Source organism: Anguilla rostrata, chromosome 8 (assembly GCF_018555375.3).
Source record: "Anguilla rostrata isolate EN2019 chromosome 8, ASM1855537v3, whole genome shotgun sequence".
Lineage (NCBI taxonomy): Eukaryota > Metazoa > Chordata > Actinopteri > Anguilliformes > Anguillidae > Anguilla > Anguilla rostrata.
This window is the reverse complement of record NC_057940.1, coordinates 23,027,369-23,047,445: the sequence shown is the minus strand read 5'-3', so window position 1 is coordinate 23,047,445 and position 20,077 is coordinate 23,027,369. Positions and strand designations below refer to the sequence as shown.

Sequence of the window (20,077 nt, the reverse complement as noted above, 5' to 3'; positions counted from 1 at the left end):
GTTTGCTCCCAAATCAATAGTTGTGCCAAATATTATACAGCCATATGATGTGCATATATCTATGCACATCACTTAAGTAGTATGCAAAGTCAATGTAAAGGCAGGGTTGGTGTTTTAGAGGCAGAATGAAGAATACAGGCAGAAAATTCCCCCAGACATCAGGCGCCTGCTGACAACCGAAAGACTTAATTCCTTAAGCACAGGCCGTTGGCTCCCCACAGAACACGCCTGCACCCTTGTGGTCTTCATGAGTGTTACACTGGCAGTGAGCTGTCACACTAAATTAGATTTTCTATTGTAAGAGACCACCTAAACTCATTTGCAAAGGGGACATGGGTTGTGGGCGACTAAATGTGCAATTGGATAGTGTGTTTCCTCAATTTGCAAAACATGAGAAAATGTCAGTCGTTTGACAGTAATTGATTTTAATTCTTCAGATATCTTTCAGAAACAGCTATACAGGCAAACTGATTCTAATTGACAGAAACAACGTCCACAACGGACTCTGACAGCCAAACAAATGACAAACATTTGCTACAATAATGTTTGCTCCACGGGAGATATTCTTATCATATTATAAATAAAACTTCTGTTTTGTTATGGTTTAATTAACTTTGTTAACTCGGTTTTTTAGACAGTCACTTGAAATATTTTTACTGTTGGCCTGTTTATTTGAACATATATAAAAAGTGTAAATCATACCAGGACAGCAATGTCAGAAAATTAATCTCTGTTCTAAATCCAGTATGATGGACTGTATAGGTTTTTCTGGCAAATTCTTTCTCTGTGCGAAGAAGGTTTGAGGTATGCTTCATTGTTTCCTGTCTCTAGGTCAATTGGGTCAAGATTAATCACTGTTTATATCAGGGGTTTCAAATTCAGTCCTGGGACATGCCTGTACATGCCAGTTTTTATGCCAGTAAAACTCTTCATCAATTGGCAGTAGGCCTTAATCTGAAAAAGGCACCAGAGACAACGTGAAGAGTGGTATGATACAAACTAATAATAAACTAGAACAGTTGGAAATACATGTAAAATGAGTACATTTCTGCGATGGTGTTCGGATGGTCTGCGTGTGCTGCCCTTGACTGCAGTCTTGAAGTTACGTTCACTCAGTCACACAGCAGACTGCTGTTTGTCCACACACAGGGGAGCATTCAGGATCAATCAGTCTGATGAGCATAAGCAGGCTTATGTCAGTGAGTGGAGCAGGGCGCAACAGATGTCACACTGTGAAATAAGCCTGTAATGCTACCAGAGCTCAGAGAGAACAGATTCACACAACTTACCTCTGTGTAGCGGTGGCAGATTCTCTATCCACTATTCTTTGACTCAGTTAAAGGCTGCACATGACAAATTATAAAAATGGGCTGTGGAAGCTCTATAGGCAACTGACATGAAGGCAGTTGTATCTGCCATTTTCAGGAATCAGTCCTAACCATTGTACAGATGAAATTATCACATATCACTTTCACCTTTCATTAAAAACGGGCCTCGGATCTGGATAATTCAAAAAGCAGGATCTCATCTGTGGCAGACTGCTGGAATGTATAGACAGTACAGGAGAAAGGTAAAGTAATGGCTTTCTTTTCTGCTTGCGTCTGTATCATGCAGAATATACTGATAAAAGCATTCTATTTGCTATTAACTTTTAAACAGTAACCTTTTTCCTGACTCAGAGGTTTGCTGTCCCTTCATGTGCCATGAATTTCTTGTTTTGTGTTTAGATTTGAAAAAAAAAAAAATTTGAATAGCTGAATATCAAGCTTTGGGTTATATGTACAATAATTATAATAGTTTGTGTATATTATTCACATATGAAGCAAATGTTCTTAACTCTCTTAATATCATGTACACAGTTGTGTACAGTTGGGACCATATGTACCTGGGATGTACTGTATGTACAACTGTAAGAGTTGTTTTAACACTGTAAATTTTACTGTGTAATAATGAGTTATTCTACTGTTAAACCAAATGCTGTTAAACTTTTAAGGTTCCTCAGGTACATGGTATATTCTTTAAGAAGAGATATCAGAGACATTCAAACATGGACACAAGAAATATTTCAATATTATTTATTTTTACAATACAGTAAAGTTTGAAAGAGGCAATGGTACTATGCAGGTAAATGGCATGCATATATGACGGGCCTGTAAGTATTACTAAAAATAGGAGAAGCTTCTTACAAGCTGTAATTAGTAAGGTCGGCTATCCTCCGGCCTAATGTGGTATAACAGCAGGGTTGATATGGGGAACGTGGTTTTAACAAAGTTTGTAAACATAAATTCATCATTACACTTTGGTGCAGATTTTTCAAGGTTTTTTTGTGCAACAGAGCTCTTGCTATTTGTAGATATCACATCATACTGTGTCTATCAAGGTGGCACAAACATTGTACCTTTTGTCATGGCAAAACAGGTAAAATACAGGAATGCTCATTTTTGCATCTTTGTCTAAAGACAAATGTAGGACCACAAAATAATTTGTAAATATGAAAATACGCTCATTAGCTATTAGATGTGATTTATCAAGTTTGGCAACAATTGTGGCTTCACAGGTTGTGCATGTTATTTAATGCCTGGTGAAAGCAGGTATTAACTTCATTCAAGCATACTGACACAACAGCTGTCATTGGTGTTAGGAGGAGAAATAGTCAGCATTTTATGATACGGCTAGTATGGGAATGTGATCTTAATACTCACAACAATTTTTTAAATACATTAGCGTTGGAAGTGGTTTGGAAATCTAAAATCTTACATTGAAATCTTACATTGGTGCAGCCTTATTTTAATGTAGCACACATCTCTTGTTTTAATCCTTGCTGTGGGCAAAAAACCAAGCGCACACAGCATGCCAGTTCCCAGCCTGTCAGAGCAGGGTTAGTTGTTCAGTGAAAGAAAACAAAAACATAAGGACTGTATTTTTTCCAAATATAAATGATATTTCCAAATCTTCAAATGGTAGGCCGAGTACTTGACACACCCCTAATATCTACACATAAACTACAATAAAAAAATAAAATAAAAACTACAGTAAAACTATAATACCAAGATACTTATCATCACCTCCCCCTTATAGGACAGGATTTAATAAGTGGCCTACACTAAAACAATCATCTTAAACTGCATTACCCTATAATTAGTCATATTTAAACCAAGGTCCTAGATAGGGTATTCACCTTATCTCTCTCCAACACAAATATTGAACAAATTTAAGAAAGGATATGAATTCTGTGTAGTACAATATATGTCTATTGTAGGATATGATCTGAGTGTCCTATGAGGTACACATTTATGACATGGTATGAGGGGACTGTAAGGCATGCATCTGTCTCAGTATATGATCTGAGTGAGCTGTGAGGTACAGTATGATTTTGTTAACCCTCCTGTTATGTTGCGGGTCAAATTGACCATTTTTAAAGTTTGAAAATCTAGGAAAAATACTTAAAATTATTTTTTCAGTATGAAACTTCTTCTACTGGCCTTAATTAGTGTAATCAACATTTTAAATGAAAATGGTTCATTTCATGTATTTGCAAACCCCCCCTGTATGGGGATTGACCCGGGAACATTTTTGCTGTACCTAAAAAATGAACAGAACAGGAGGGTTAAGAGGATTTCTTTATTGATTTGGTTCTGAGATTTTGTCATTACAAACTTTATTTTTACAATATAAATATGAAGCAAAAGTAAAGAATATGCTATGTGTATGAAAGGGCTGGTGTGGCAGGTAGGAGAGGTGTATTTACAAGGAGAAAATAAAATTTGAAACATATTGTCTTCCTCAACCCGCAGCGTGAGCCAGAAATTCCAGAGGTTACTCCTGAAGAAGAGGCAGCTCGAAAAGAGGCAGAGAAGCAGGCTAAGGAACAAATTGAAAAATCAAAGGTACGCCTCCTCTCCCGGGTTTTCATATAAATCTTAATCTATAGCATATACTTTATCCGCTACACCACTTTGAAGAATCCTTTAGAATATTAAATCATAAACAATAGAATGAACTTTCCTAATTACTGCTTACACCATACTCAAGTCCCCAAGGTCAGTAGTTCGTCTGGTTTTCATTCTTCCCCTTGGGATAGAATGGGATATCAGGTGAGTGGAATCTCTGGCCAATCATGGACATAAAACAATCAACTAAATACCTGGTAGAAAATACAACCTTGAGGGCCGCATTTGAGTATCTAGGACTTTAGGACTTACACAGCCACCTCGGTAATTAGAATTAGCGTGCATTTTGTCAAATTCCGTAGATTGGGGTTACAAGCACAAGTGTCAGGAAAGAAAGAAAGGAGAAGCCAGTTTGAATAATTTAAGCACAGCCAACTGCAGCTCAGGGGGAACTGTTCTTAAGCATCTCAGCCTCTGTGCTGTAAGGACCAGGAAGATAATAACATTCATTAACGCTGGGCTATAACTTCAGGTTTGGGTCTGGGCTATGTCATTAGCCTAGTATGACCACAATGGTACAAAAGGGATAGGGTCTCTCAGGTTACTGCTGCATTAGATTACTCCAACAGTGTGCTAAGTCTGAAACAACAGTCCTGGAGGGTCACAGTGTCTGCAGGTCTTGGTGATTTCCTTTCAATCAGCAGGTAATTTACACAGTGGAAACAAGGTCTGTGGACTAAAATATGATTTAAATTAAGTACTTAAGCTGGAACACACTGAAGACTAGCAGAAAACTGTGGTCCTCCATGATTTCAGTTTCACATCCCTGTGTTACATAATAGCTATCATCAGTGAGAAAATAATTTCATCAATTCCTTGCTATATCTCCAACAGTAGTATGTGGCCTGTTGTGTAGTAAATAGTTATGAACTTACAGGCAAGTGCATTTGAGGACTGTGCATGCTTCAGCTGTATGTGCTGTTTGGGTGGGATGTGGGTGACATAGCAGTGGATTTGTGAGGAAACTGGTGATTCTAAATTGGAGGTAAAATTAAATTGATCTAACTGGCTAGGATGATTTTATTTTTTAAATATGGCCATCTATTAGCACAACGTTCAAAGACATGTACATGAGAACATTAACCAAGCATACATTTTTTTCTGCCTTATACTTTTCATGCACAGTTTAAACCTGTTGCATTTGCTGTTCGTTCAAATGTCAACTACACTCCAGGAGATGATGATGGTGTACCTTCGCCTGGCACAGCTATTCCCTTTGAAGCTAAAGACTTCCTTCACATCAAAGAGGTGAGACTGCCACTCAGAATACTTTAACTCATTGAAACATAGTTTCTAAGTCAATAATTCATTGGTCAATGCTTATTTTGCTAATTATAGCAGTGATCTTTCCAATAAATCTAATTTTCATATTGTTTTAATCTTGTTATCAAACACATTTTTGCTTAGCCCTAAAGAATCTGAAAAAGCTGACAATGTCACTGTGTCCATGTGTCCCCTCGAAATAGAGTGCAATGGTTCAGCCAGCCATCTAGGGCTCTATTTTAACAACCTTAGCGCATAGTATATAAGTGTAACCTGCAATAAATCAATCAGAATGTCATCTCCCATTTCCTTTAAAAGCCACCTGCATTTGCACCTTGTCAGATTGCTAATATAAGTGTGGACAGGATTTTTTTAGGGACAGGATTTGCCAGAGACCACACTAAACAATGTCTGCACCCTTTTGTTGTCCCTGATAGGCCATTAGTCCGTCATCCCTATTGCACAAAAAGCGATAACAGTCCAGCCTAAAGTTATTATTAAAAAACGAAACGACTCATTGTAATCAATGCGAACAACACAATCAATGCATTTTTATTCATGTAAAGAAAATTACAAATAAATAGAATAGGATAAACAAGGAAAGGAATTGACGTGCTTTATGGACATACTGTATGATAATACTACTTTAGGCAGCAGGTGCATGGAGCAGAAGAAAAAAAAAGCATTCATAACTTTCCAGCAAAATAAAACAACTATTACACAAATTGCCTTAACACTGAAATGTACACTATAATAATATAAACAGACAGCAGTAGATAAACAATATGTAGATGATTTGAATCTGTGTTTCTACTGTATTTTGATGGTGCATGTCTGAGCCACCTCCAGGCTAACGAACACTTCGCAAATATTACAGCTATTCAGGTATAACAGATGTAAGCATATAAATGGTAAATGGACTGCATTTATATAGTGCATTTTCCAGCAACTACTGCGCAGAACACTTTACAGTGAATGCCTCTCATTCACCCATTCACACACACACACACACACACACACACCGCAAAAGGCAGCAATGCAAGGCGCCAACCAGCTCTTCGGGAACATTTGGGGTTAGGTGTCTTGCTCATGGACACTTCGACACACCCAGAAGGCCAGGGATCAAATCGACAACTCTATGGTTTCCAGATGACCGCTCTACCACCTGAGCTAATGCTGCCATACACAGATATAAAATGTTAGTCTAGTTCTTTTTACTTTATCTTCTATAGTTCAGAAATTGGACATGACAACCAAATTGTTTTTGGAAAATCTCCAACACACATATCTTTATGATTCCCCCATTTCCCAGAATAAACTCATTGATGCCTTGCATGTTATATTTTGCCTAAACATTTATATACTGGAATATTTAAAATATTCCAGAATTTCTCTTAGACTTCAGTATGAAACATGTCGCAACCAAAGCATACAATATAGATTTTGGTCATGAAAACATATTTGTTTGGAATATAGGTGATAAAAACAGTTAGTAATCTGAGGATTTTATCAATGTCAAACGTTAAACGTTAAAATTTACATTCATTGGATCAAAGTCTTTTTGTTTTTCAGTTATTTACAGCAGTCTCATTAATTGCACTATTGCTCTGATGATGTTTTCCACATTGTGTAATGAGTGTATTCTTGTCAATGTTTTTTCTGTAGAAATACAATAATGACTGGTGGATAGGGCGATTGGTGAAGGAAGAAAGTGAGCTGGGCTTCATCCCCAGCCCAGTGAAGCTGGAGGCCATCCTGATTAAACATGAGCAGCAAGCTAGGAAAGCAAAGATACAAGCCAGGTAGCACCCTCACTACCATAACACACAAAAACCAAGCTAGAAAAATGACACCAATGTCCTCACTACACACTGGGGTTCTACACAAGACATTCAAACTTACAATGAATAATACATAAATAAAATAAATTACAATATGAATCAATAATGAAAGGAAACGTGACCCACGTTGCTGGCAGGTACAGCACAACATTCTCACAAACCCAGAGATTCAGCCTTCTGGGGATTTTCAACAGTGTTAGATACTATCTAGTCTGTAGATAATCAGGGCACTCGATACAACTTAGTCAAGAAAATGGCAAACATTGTTGTGCTGAATGGCCTGTTCGCGTCATTATGTTATGCTAAGTTACGTTAGAATAAACTCTAGCCCTTTTGTTAGCTTATTTGTGCATGTACTAAGGATGCAAAAAACACAGCTGGAAATAGCGAAGTAGCCAATTGTCCAACTATTTTTGGTTCCCCAAAATAGAGGGACTATGTATAAAAACGACTGCAATTCCCACGTGGTTCACGTGATATGGATTTTAATGCCTGCAAATTCAAGCTGATAGTCTGCACTTTGACCTCATAAACATAGTTTCATTTCAAATCCAGGGTTTTTGAGTACATAGTCAAAACAAAAATTGTGTCAATGTCAAAATTCTTGCAGGCTGCTCTGTACGATTAGTCCAAAGTGACACACTGCACAGAGAGCCTTTCCACTCTGCTTTTTTGCAGTAAAGCAGCAGCAACAAACTCCCATTCCACATCAGGGGAGATGGTGCCTCACTCAAAGAAATCTGCTCCTCCTCCTCCTCCACCACGTAAGTTGTTATTTTATTTTATTTATTTTTTGCTATGTGAGATGGTGTATATTTCACATAGACAATGGTCACTACTACTACAAGCTCTCTGTCCCTCACTGTCACATACAATGGCCCAGTATACTATTAATACAGTATTTAATTTAATAAATTGTTCACTGAAAATTGCTAGAGCTTTTGTTCATATATGTTTAACTAAATTGACCTGGAGAAATGATTACATTTATTAAAAAGAAGATAAAGCGTAAATTCCCCCCACTTATCTGGGATCGTGTTTGTTCTGCACTTCCATGCCAGTGGATGCACAGTATCATACTTCAGCCCAGGGTATGGGTGCTGTTGCTAGTCCTGGTGTCACAGCAGTGACTTGAAGGGAATAAACTGTATTTTTATTTAAAGTATTATAACAGTTCACCTTTCCCTTACCCACAGAGGCCCCCACAACCAAGCCAAAGAAATCTGTAAGTCCAAGTTTCATTTGAGGCTTTTAAAAAAATATATATTTTGCTGTGCTCTGTATGTGGTGATAATTGGAGAATATAAATTCACTGTTTGAAAATGATGAGCCAATATTAGTAGACAGTGAGAACAAGTCATTCAGATATTTTGGCCAACCAAATTCTTCAGCTTCTTTTGTTAAGATACTTTGTTGTGGATCTGAATAATTGCTGAAGTGTTTGTTTCTGCTTTATTTTGAGCATCAGTATGTCTCCATCTGTAGACAGAACATATCCCAACATACGATGTCGTGCCTTCAATGAGACCTGTGATAATGATTGGGCCTTCACTCAAAGGCTATGAGGTGAGAGTCTGTATGTTGAATATTCTTACAAAGCCACTTAGTAACCCCCTGCAGTATAGTAGGAACACTAGTGCTAAAATCTATTGAACCCACAAATAAAAAGCAGCACTTGCTAATATGTATATTCCTACCCAACCTTGGAAATAGCTTTAAACTATTAATTAGCAGAGTTATTAAATAAGGATTAAGGAGAGAATTTTAGACATGTCCTTATGCAATTGGTTTCATCCACTACAGCCATTTTCCCTACAGGTGTAAATAGCCATATACTTCCTTTCCCTTGCGTCAGCTATTTCTAGTACACCCACCAAACCCTGTGTCAGCTTTGCACTCACTAAATGCTTCATTTCACTCTTGATGTCCTAACCTATACCACAAGGATAATTTCCCTGGCGACCCTTTGACCTCTGGTTTCTCCAGTGCCTCAGTGCTTGTTCTCCCTGCGGCCACAAAGCTGCTGTTTCTCCTCAGCATTGCCAATGCCAGTCCCGTCCTGCTGACATGCTGATCACCCTCCCATCATCCTAATCTCTCCTTGTCATAGTCTCTCACCTAGTGCTCATTTCACTAAAGTGATTTGTGAGGATTTTTACACATCTTGTCAAAACACATTTCATGGAAATGCAATGCTTGCAAATGACTCCAGGGCTCTTGTAAAACCTTTTTTTTTCTTTGCAAATATGGTGCTTCTTTTGATTATGTGGAGATGGAAGCAGACCCCAGAAAGAATCTTCCATGATCGCACCCATCCTTAAAAAAAACAAAAAAAACAAATAGAGATAATGAGCTGATCGAACTGAATATTTTATGCGACGTTCTTGACAGAAGTCTTAGGCCAATCACTAACAGGAGTATGACCCTACAATTCTCGCTTCAGGTGTTCCTAATAGAAAAAGCAGTCCATACATGTTCTCTTAAGTATAGGCTGCTTAAGTACATCAAGTTATTTAAAATATATTTTAAAAACATTATAAAACTATAGCCACTAATTTTAAGTGTAGCTGAACTATTTCCTGGAATATGTATAGAATTTATTCTAAACTTTGCATCCTTCTAAACCACCTAAATTAAATTCAAATCTACACTAGTTCCCCAATACACAGAGGACAAAATACTTAAATAATTCCAGCTTAATGCATGTTGTCACTGACAATATACAATTCACAAGTTATATTTAGCTCAGATGTTCTGGTGACTGATCCATCAATCCTCTGGGAACCCTTCACTGTGAGGAGTGCATGGATATCCAGGCAGTTGTCAAATAGGCATGCAGAGGACCTGAATTGCAATTCTCTAAGGGTACTGGAGGGATAAAAATGTACAAAACCCAGAAGAAAAATGGTTTAGGTCATTCAACTGAAAATGCACTCATCACGAATTACATGAATCCACTACTTCTCATATCATGTGCTATAGAAAATTTTAAACCAAAGAATGGATTCAACTAAATGGCCAAGACTTGCCAGATCTGAAAAATGTGGCAGGGCCTTGACCTCCTGGCCCCTCTACCCATTTCCAGTGTCTACAGTAAAACACAAAAACAAGAATGATGAATTCCCTTCAGGCACTTACTGTAGGAAAGACAAGTCTTGCAAAAGTTTGAATTGTATATTTTTCATGTGTCACAGATGACTGTACAAAATGCAACATTTACTAATGTCATGTACTGTGTTTGCTTTTAATTTTAGTTGACTGACATGATGCAAAAAGCACTCTTTGACTTTCTGAAACACAGATTTGAAGGGAGGTGAGTTTGGGACATTTTCTCTCAGGTTTTTATCACCATACAATTTGGACACGCCACACCGTTAGATCAGTGCATACACATCAGTCACCCTGTATGTAATATCAAAAGCCCTATTTAAGACTAGCAACACAAAGCATGAACAAACTTGATTAATTCACTTTACTGCCAATTTTTCCACTTTCCTGCTCAAAACATTTGCATCGGTAAGGGAGGGGTGGGGTAACTTGGGGTATATACTGAATCTGAAAAATAACTTGGAAAAGTGGCAATTTCACATTCACATAGGCCTTTGCATGAGGTCAATCTGTATGCTCACCAAAACCAGCTTGTAGGGCTACAGCTTGTAGCAGGAAAGGCAATCACACTTCAGCAAGACATGCAAATATAATACACAATCACAGGAGCTGGTTCAAGATTTAGTGAATCCACTTGTATTTTAATAAATTAAAAATTAAGAAAACAAAAACCTCTCTGTGTTGGAGATTAACTGCACTCAGTTTGAACAAAGTAGTGCCATAATCAAAGTCTGTTCCAAATCCAAAATCCAGTCCAGGTTCACAGTCTTGCCGGGATCAACAGCCAAAATGAGTCCTCAAACAAAGCACATGTTATACACAGATCCACTCACAGTTCTATTCCAATAGAACTGCTCACCTTTCACCCCACTAAAGTATTTTACACACTGCAGCCACAACCTTGGGTTTAAATAGGGTGCTTTGATTGTTTAATCCTCCTCAGGTGTGTGTTTGGCTTGTTTGCCATTAGGGAGAACCCATAACTCCACCTGCTGGAGCCATCTTACTTTCATATATCGACCATCCACTACACTTCCCCATATTTCCCCACATATCATAGTCTTTTTATAATCTTTCAGTACTCTACATTTACATACACTTTTACATTCTGTGTTTAAATGTCTATCAACACTGGCATATTGCTCCAATGGTGTATTGTGTGTGGTAATTTATGTAATATTTTTAATTAAGAAGTTTTATGCTCAGTAATTTTGAGTGTGCAAAAGCAATTTCAATACTTTTAAATAAAAAAATAACAAAACTTGATGCACTCATGAGTTCATGTATCTCCTTTTAGAATATCAATCACACGGGTCACAGCCGATCTTTCCCTGGCCAAATGCTCTGTGATGAACAATCCCAGTAAACATGCACTATTAGATCGCTCAAGTCTCAGTAAGTGCTACAATGTCTTTTATTTTCATGTTTGTGTCTGATGTGCTGGGTTTTTTCCAAAGGTCCTCATGTTAAATATAAAGTGTGGACATCAAAGATAAGAATGCTTTGGTCATTTGGAAATGTGTTCAACTTTGAAATTTAATTATTTATTGAAATGGCTGCTTGAATGACTCTACATTTTTTCTTATTTTATAGCTATGGATGTTTACTTACACTCACTGGCAACTTTATTAGGTATACCTATCTAGCACCAGGTAGGAATCCAGAACAGCCTTAATTTTTCACAGCATGAATTGAACTTCATGGTGCTGAAAACTTTCCTCAGGCATTTTGGTCCACACTGACTTGATAGGCCATTGGAGTGAACTGAAGTCACTGTAATCAGTGGAAGCAGCTTGAGATGATGTGTGCTTTGTGACATGGTGTGTTATCTTGCTGGATGTATCCACTTGAAAAAGGGTAGAATGGTCATTAAGAGAGGCACATGTTCAGCAACAATGCTTAGGTATGCTGTGGCATTCAAATGATGCTTAATTGTTATTAAAGTGTTCCAAGACAACATTCTCCACACCATTACACCACCACCACCAGCCTGCACCGTTGACACTAGGGATGGGAATCATTAGGATTTTATCAATACTACTACTCTAATCAATGCTGATTATCAGTTTGGTACTTTATTGATACTGTTGTTGGTTCTTTTTGATTATTTTAGAAGAAAAAAGACCATGTTAAATACATAATGATAAATAGTTTAGTTTAGTTTAGCATGATGAATGGAAATGTTTTCCATGTGAACACAATACATTGCCTGAATGAAGATTGTGCCTAATGAGAATTGCGGAAAATGTGAAATGAGACTAAAATGTGTGAAAATACTTATAGTTGTGCTTACAAGTATGAGGATTGCCTTTCTTCTTGCACATTAACTCAGTTTTGCTCATTTGGTTTCGAACAGCAGTTCCAGTGTTTAACCAATTGAGAAAAACTAATTAATGGAGAAAGACAGACTATCACAGCTCACGTACATTGTTTTTGTCTGTGGCCTGCCTGTTTTATGACCCCTTTTACAGTCAGATCTTTAGTATACCCTATTTAGGATCTGAACAGCATGACAGTGTGTGTGTGTGTGTGTGTGTGTGTGTGTGCGCACGTTTGTTTGTGTGTGTGTAGTGGCACTTATTTTTTGTGAAATTTGTGTTTTGTGAGTTTATTGAAGGAATTTTTATATGTACCTATTTTGTATCCTCAATCACTGGAACTGACCATGTTTGCTCTGTGATATAACCTTGACTGTGTGTGTGTGTGTGTGTGTGTGTGTGTGATTGTTTAATATGTCAATTTTTCTTTGTGCTCAGTTATTTAATTAACTTTTTGAAGCTTTCTGTTTTTGTAGCTGAAGTTCAGAGTGAAGTTGAGCGAATATTTGAACTGGCTCGACCCCTGCAACTGGTGGTATTGGATGCTGACACGATAAACCACCCATCTCAGCTGGCCAAATCCCCCCTGGCGCCCATTATTGTCTTTGTTAAGGTCAACTCTCCTAAGGTAAGTACGAAAATCACCAGCGTAACTTACTTTATGAAATTTCATTTTACCAGCATTTCTACTGAGTGCTCTGATGGCAACGTAATGGCAAACAGGTACCATTCCAATCCATCAGTATTTCCACAAAACCTGAATAGGGCTGTAAGTCTAAAGATGGGCCATATCATATCATCAAATGATTTGCTATTTTATTTGGAATGTCATTGTGTGAGCCCATTTAGCTTCCTCACCAGCTAGCAGTATTGTCTTAAAATTGTTGTTGTAAAATTGTTAATCACCATACTGTACACACCTTGTTAAAGACTGTGTTTTATGGAAGCCAACAGAAAGTTTTAGCCTAAGCACAGAACATACTAATTTATATTTTCTCAATTTATATATGTTATACCTGTGATGCATGGCTGGGGATGGCCTCTGCACCATATGGTGAACAGACAAAGACTGACAAAAAAGTTAATAGCCTGTTGCCTTATTACGCCCAGGCACAAAACAGAAAACAATACTTCATAAATCAACAAATGAAAAGACAAAAACAGAAACTATAGCCTGAGGTAATGTGCAAAAAGAAAAAACAATCCCTTTTTAGGCCTGAGAACAAGGCCTTTTAAAAGGCCCAATAATTAGGTAACAGGCAGCAGCTGTAGTGACTACAGCGAGCCCCAGCTGTTTCCATACCTATAAGTAGGGCTGGCACTGCCCTCTGGTGGACAGCCCTGGGAGGAAGCAATAGCTAGGAGCCAGGAAGGGACACCTGAGACCGAAAGGCCATCCCCAGGATCAAACACCACCAGGTTTCCTGACACTGGTGGCCCAGGCAGATGTATCTGCAGCAGGTGGCGAGAGCTCCTCTGAGTGAGCCCCTGGCTACAGTCATGATGTGACCTCCAGCAGCCCCTAAGGTCAGGGTACTGGGACTGTGGACTCTGGAGGGCTGACAGCAAGGTGTCCTCTGCAGGATTTGTGATGGCTGGTGTCCAAGGCTCCCCTGGAGTGCTCACTGCAAGGACAGGCGGCTACAAAGGACTTTCTAGAGAGGGTGACAGGGCTGCGGTCTCCTGTAGGACCTCTGGACAATGCAGTAAAATTTTACATGCGTTTTCCCAAACCAAGCATCCCTAAAACCTCTCCAAATGGCACCAAATCTCTCCAAATTGGAATATTGTGTATATCTTTTTTCCCAGCCATATTCCACTTCCAGAAGCTAATTCCATTGAAGGTGATACCTTCTGGAACCCCACAAAACAAATATTCTTTATTAAATGCGAAGTGAGGGAACACCAAAAGCCTCACACACAAACACACAAATACATGTGTATGTGAACAGGCAGTGCTCTCTTTAATAACAGTTGATTTGACTGTTCTGACCTCTCACCTTAGACCTGTCCAGTGTGATGCAAAGCGGCCAGGAGTTTCCTCCAACTGGTGAAGCTCATGGCATCAAAGAAGTACACAAATTGTGCTTACAAGCCACAGCTTCTGCCATGCCTGTGAGCAGGGCCAGAGCTGCCCCCTGGTGGAGGGTGCTTTAACTCCCTTCCAGGCATCACACACCCTATGGGGATTGGCTGCATAAAATTCAACTGGACAGAATTTAACTGAAAAGCAGTTGATTAAATGCATTTTAAAAAAAGGAAAGCCCAATCATGCTCAGAGTCTAGAAGAGTCTATTTAGAAGAGTGCAGACAAGCATGTGTTCTCCTCCCAAGCATGCGATGTCAGCTGCTGCTTATCACACTGCAGTCCACAAGCCAGGCTTGCACAGATATACATTAGAAAAAGTCATTAATGTGCACACTAACTTGTGGCCACTTGGTCAAATAGCAGGGTAAGCTGGTGTGCTGCTGTCATGCTGGTCAACTGAAACCCACCAATTGCTGGCCAATGCTAGAGCCAATTGTGTGTCACTGCACAGCTGCTGGCCATGGTTAGCATTGGCACTGGCATGGTGTGGATTCATAACCACTGTGGAACCCATCCCTGCACTAGTACAGTGCCTAAACAGGATAGACATACAGGAGCACCCTGAGTAAATGCATTTTACACAATGCTCTCGTTATCACAGTCACATGAGCAATGGATTGGCGACCTGTCCAGGCAACCTGTCCAGGGTGTATTCCTGCCTCTCACCCAATGCATGCTGGGATAGGCTCCAGCCCCCCCTGCAACCCTGACCAGGAACAAGCAGGTTAGATGGATTGATGGAATACACTTTAAAAAATGGATGATTAAAAGAAAAATGCACAAAAAAGCAAATAAAATAATAGGTGATCAAGCTTTTTCTGGGCCTCAATCTATGGAATGCTCTACCAGAGAGTATGAGCATTCCACAAACTCTCTATTCTTTATCCCCTTGAAAAACGCATTTTTTGTAAACTGTTTTGTTGAGACATTTAGGGTTTTTTTAGTCATATTACCACAGGTGCTGAAACCATAGTGTTATTATGGGAACAAACACTATTGGTGCTTAAGCACCCACTTGTCAGTAAGGGACAATAAGATTACCAGTGGGTGCTGCAGGAATCTGGCAAGAGTATAAGGTTTAAAAAATGATTGCAGGTAAGAGGGTGCTGTTCCTCTTCCTGTACTATAACCAGGACTAGAAATTTGTATTTTGTTTGTAATTCAGCATGCTTCCATTTTGGCTGATTGTAGATGAGATGAGCAGCAGTATTCTGTATGAGCCAGTTGCCTGGTAACACTTGCAGGAAGATTGTGGCCTACTGGTCATAGATGCTTGACCTGAACTGCTTGCTACCACAGCTACTTTTGATTTACTGTAGTCAATCATTTTGGGAAACGTGTTACTTCTTTCCTATTTCTGAACAAACAGACACAGACACGGTTAAGAAAGTATTTAAATTTGTGCTCATCCATATCTTTAATTCCACTATGCAGGTTTTACAGCAGCTGATCAAGTCAAGAGGCAAGTCACAGTCCAAACATATGAGTGTCCAGATGGTTGCTGCTGAAAAACTGGCTCAGTGTCCCCCTGTGAGTGCTGCTAAGATCACTTTTTCCACATACACATAAATATTACATATTATGTGGGTAGAAATTAAACATTAAAGGCCATTACACGTGAAGAACAATGCAAATAAATGACATAAAATTGTGAGTAATTCAGAGGTGAATTTCATGCACCAATACTAAAAAGAGGATGAATTTCAATTTAAAAAAATTCAAACCATGAAAAAATGGTTCATCAAGTTATGATGACCTGATCTTGCTTTTGTTCAGTAATATATATATATATATATACACACACCCAATACTGAGGAGGAGAGAGAATGGAGAGTTCCACCGTTTTGTACAGGAGTGCCACAGATTCCTACACGTATTACCTGATAAGGATATAATTACCCTCAAATTAAAGCTGCACTTTAACCTCATATTCATTGCTTCATTTCAAATGTCACTGTCCAATACTTATAGACAACACTGTATATAATCTACGTTGTTTGGCCTTTTTGTGAGACAAGGATGTTACCAGCAATCACCCAAATGTTTCATATCACAAGTATTACAATGGTTATGATGATTACAATCCACCGGCAAACAACAGATAGCATTAAAGACATCTGAATCATCAGTAATGAAGTGACACGTAAATAACAAATGACAAGTAAATAACAAATGGACAATGTATTTATGACATGAACTTATCAACTGAAAATAAGTTCACTTCTCTCTTCCTCTAGGAAACATTTGACGTAATATTAGATGAGAACCAGTTGGATGATGCATGCGAGCATATTGCTCATTACTTGGAAGCATACTGGAGGTCAACCCATCCTGATGGCTGCTGTCCTCCCAACCCACTCCTGATGGATCTAGCTGCAGCCACATTGCAGGTTGGGGACAGCACTACCCCTATCTCTGACCTGCACGAACAGGTACTGAGTGCAGCTAATCCTGGAACCCTACCAATCTCCAAGATGTGTGTGTTTTGTGACACATTAAAAAATACAGTAGATACTGCATCTGGACACATACATAGTAGACAGGATTTCCATTGTGGGCTTGTGCATGAGTGGCTTATGGAGGGAGAGTTTGGCTTGTCAGAAAAATTTTGGCAGTTTCCATAGGAAATCAATGAAGCAGTCAGTTATAAGTTTTTAAATTAGGATAAAATCTAATCATACATTAAAATCATAGCTTTTTAACATATTTAAAAAAATGTGTGGCTTATTGTCACAAAGATTTAAAATACCCAGATTTACATCTTGCAACTTGTAATTGCCAAGAAACCTGTGGCTAGCAACAGCAAATGTCGCTAGCCTCCAAAAAGACGGTTAACACTGCCTCTACATTTAAATGTTCAAAGTAAAAACGAATTATGATCAGAAAGCTAGTCTAGTTAGTAAGTCTAGCTATTTAGTCTACAATATGTCACATGGTGTGACACACCCCTAGGTAGACACCATTGATTCAGTCTTGTCATTCGATGCTCCCCCATTTTCCATTTGATGCCATGCTTTAATTCAGTTTGACACTTTCCTTTTCACCTTTGAGGTGGGGGTAATATACTTTGAAGCCTGACTTGCACCTGCCAATCATAGGCTTCACCTCCACCCTAACAGACCTCTGTGGTCATACATCACTGAAGCATTATTGTGAATGCCCCATTTTGGGGGAAAAACATTCAGACTTACTCCCGCTGAAAACAACACTGAGAGAGGAAGAAGATGACAAAGAACAAAAATGAAAAAAACCAAGTGCCCAGAAGTTGTTGTGTTGTGAACTTCACAGCCAACATTTAGGAAAAACCTTGATTTGACTTTTTCACATTTGTGACGCCCAATTAATGATCCCAAAAGAAGAGCCCTATGGCTACTGGCGGTTAAGAGAGAGGACAAGGAAAGGAAGCTATAGGATCCTGCATCTCCACACACACATGTCTGTGGAAAGCACTTTCTAACAGCATAATAATTTATATGCATGATATGGATAATTAGAACTACAGTGTTCAACAATCATGGTGGCCCAAGACACGAGAGCTCACTGTCCCAATCGGGCCAGTGCCAAGTTATTGTGCTTTATCTGCTCTCATTAAATGTAGCTAGAGAAATAGCTGGGCAGATCACTAACTAGCATCCAGAGGCTAACGGTAATTTGTACTTTCCTGATGATCACTGGCATATAACTTAAAGTACAACACAACACCAGTTATTTCTCTCAGAAATCAAACAATGCAGAAATACAGTTAGCTGAATTGCTGTTCAAATACCAATAAGCTTACTGCTAACCATACTACAAAACCCCATAGACACACAAATGAAAACTATCTGTTACAGGCCAACAATCCTCAAAATTGCTATATGTAGCAATTAAATGTATAGTTTAAGTAAAATGCCATATTGACATGTTTGAGGCAAGGAAACTTGATGCTTATTTCACTAGCTAGATGAGAGAGAGGAGCATACCACCAGACCATTCAATAATTTTGCATTGTATCCTGCATGCATGGTGCTGTGTAGCAATGTTACATAATCGGTTGACGTTTTAATTAGTTATATTTTTTATTATTTTGTTGTTTTTATTTTTTATACAGGGGCTCTTTTGTTGTGTCTCAGCACACTCCAATTGGGTTGAATAGACATTTTCCCCCAAAAAGGGATGGACTGTCAAATACCTGAATGTGCTGTGATGGGGTGGGTGGGGGGTGGACCTTTGATTGGCAGGTACAAGTCAGGCTTCAAAGTAAATACCCCCACCTCAAAGTGAAAAGGCATGTGTCAAGTTAAATGAAAGCATGGCATCAGACAGAAAACAGAGGAGTGTCAAATAACAAAAAGCAGAGATTTGAATTACATTAAGAATGAATGAATTAATGCATCACTGGGAGTTTTGATGTGGTCTTTTGTTGATTCATGTGTTGAGATTTCACTGTTAAATGTGGTCATTTGATACTGTATTTCAATTGTGGCACGAAAGAGCTTCCATATCAGTGAGTGAGCTGTGGTCAGTAATGACTGATGTTTTCGAACAACACTTCTGTTATTACTGTTTTACACAATGCATAGATGCTGGTGGGATGCTCAATATCTGGTCTGTGTCTTACTAATACAGGGGTGAGCAAAATGGCAAGATTTTGGCTGAGAAGGGGAAGCACCATCGACAGTGGGAGCAACAAGACGAACATACTCACACCAGAGTACCACCCTGAATACCATACACACACCAAGAGTAGACCACTCACTTGCAAGAGCACCACACTCACAACCAGAGAGCATCACACTCATCTCAGAGTAGCATACTTACAACCACAGAGCAGCACACTTCAGTTCACACACTAGAGTACCACATTCACAACATTCAAGAACCAGATTGTACAGTACATAGCTAAGTAAATTCCCTTGTAACAGTTACTGCTGTATGGTTTCATAGTATTGTCATTTTAACCTTGGATTACCTGCTAATTGTTTTTAGGAACCAATACAACTTATGATTAATAACAACATGATTGTCAAGTTTTTGTACTTATTTACTCTGCATGTTCCCTTTGGTAGCCATTTTTGTTTCCTTTTTTGTACATTTGCAAACTTTTTACTAATAATAGCAGTAAAAAGAAAGTTGGATTATGTTCACAAATGTTTACCTTGTTAAACGCATGTCAAAATACTACACTCACCCACAGAGAAACAAGAAACAAACATTCTCACAAATCTTTTACCATAGGAGAGATTTTTCACTTAGTTTGTCTCATTTCAATATTTCAGCAGCAAGACAAAAACAAAATCTAGTGTAAGACTGAAAACATCACCGCAAGAATCAGGAAGGTTGAGATTTTAGATTCCAATACTGAGCTATCCAAGATTTTTTTATTCTGGATAGAACTTGAATGTAGATGGTTTGAAACTGAAAAATTAAACTGTGGTATCTTTCTTTTGAAAAACCAAGACTGGAAAAAGTGAGAACCACTTTTAGTCATATTAGCTATGTAGCTTTTCCATACCTTTAGTTGTCTAT

At 38.6% G+C, this 20,077-nt stretch overlaps 1 protein-coding gene across 2 annotated transcripts; it reads left to right on the top strand.

The window, feature by feature from the left end:
• Positions 1-1,263: 1,263 nt before the first annotated feature.
• LOC135261127 (voltage-dependent L-type calcium channel subunit beta-2-like) lies at positions 1,264-19,578 on the top strand. Of its 2 annotated transcripts, XM_064347083.1 has the most exons (13): positions 1,264-1,570; positions 3,795-3,887; positions 5,076-5,198; positions 6,879-7,015; positions 7,733-7,818; positions 8,251-8,279; positions 8,540-8,620; positions 10,309-10,367; positions 11,460-11,557; positions 12,957-13,108; positions 16,004-16,099; positions 16,807-17,001; positions 19,178-19,578. In XM_064347083.1, the coding sequence occupies exons 1-13, from the start codon at positions 1,547-1,549 to the stop codon at positions 19,181-19,183; spliced, it is 1,179 nt and encodes a 392-aa protein (XP_064203153.1). In that variant the 5' UTR covers positions 1,264-1,546; the 3' UTR covers positions 19,184-19,578. The 2 variants fall into 2 exon arrangements, with proteins under 2 accessions (XP_064203153.1, XP_064203154.1); XM_064347084.1 differs by lacking the exons at positions 16,807-17,001; positions 19,178-19,578 and adding an exon at positions 15,171-15,293.
• The last annotated feature ends 499 nt before the right edge of the window (positions 19,579-20,077 follow it).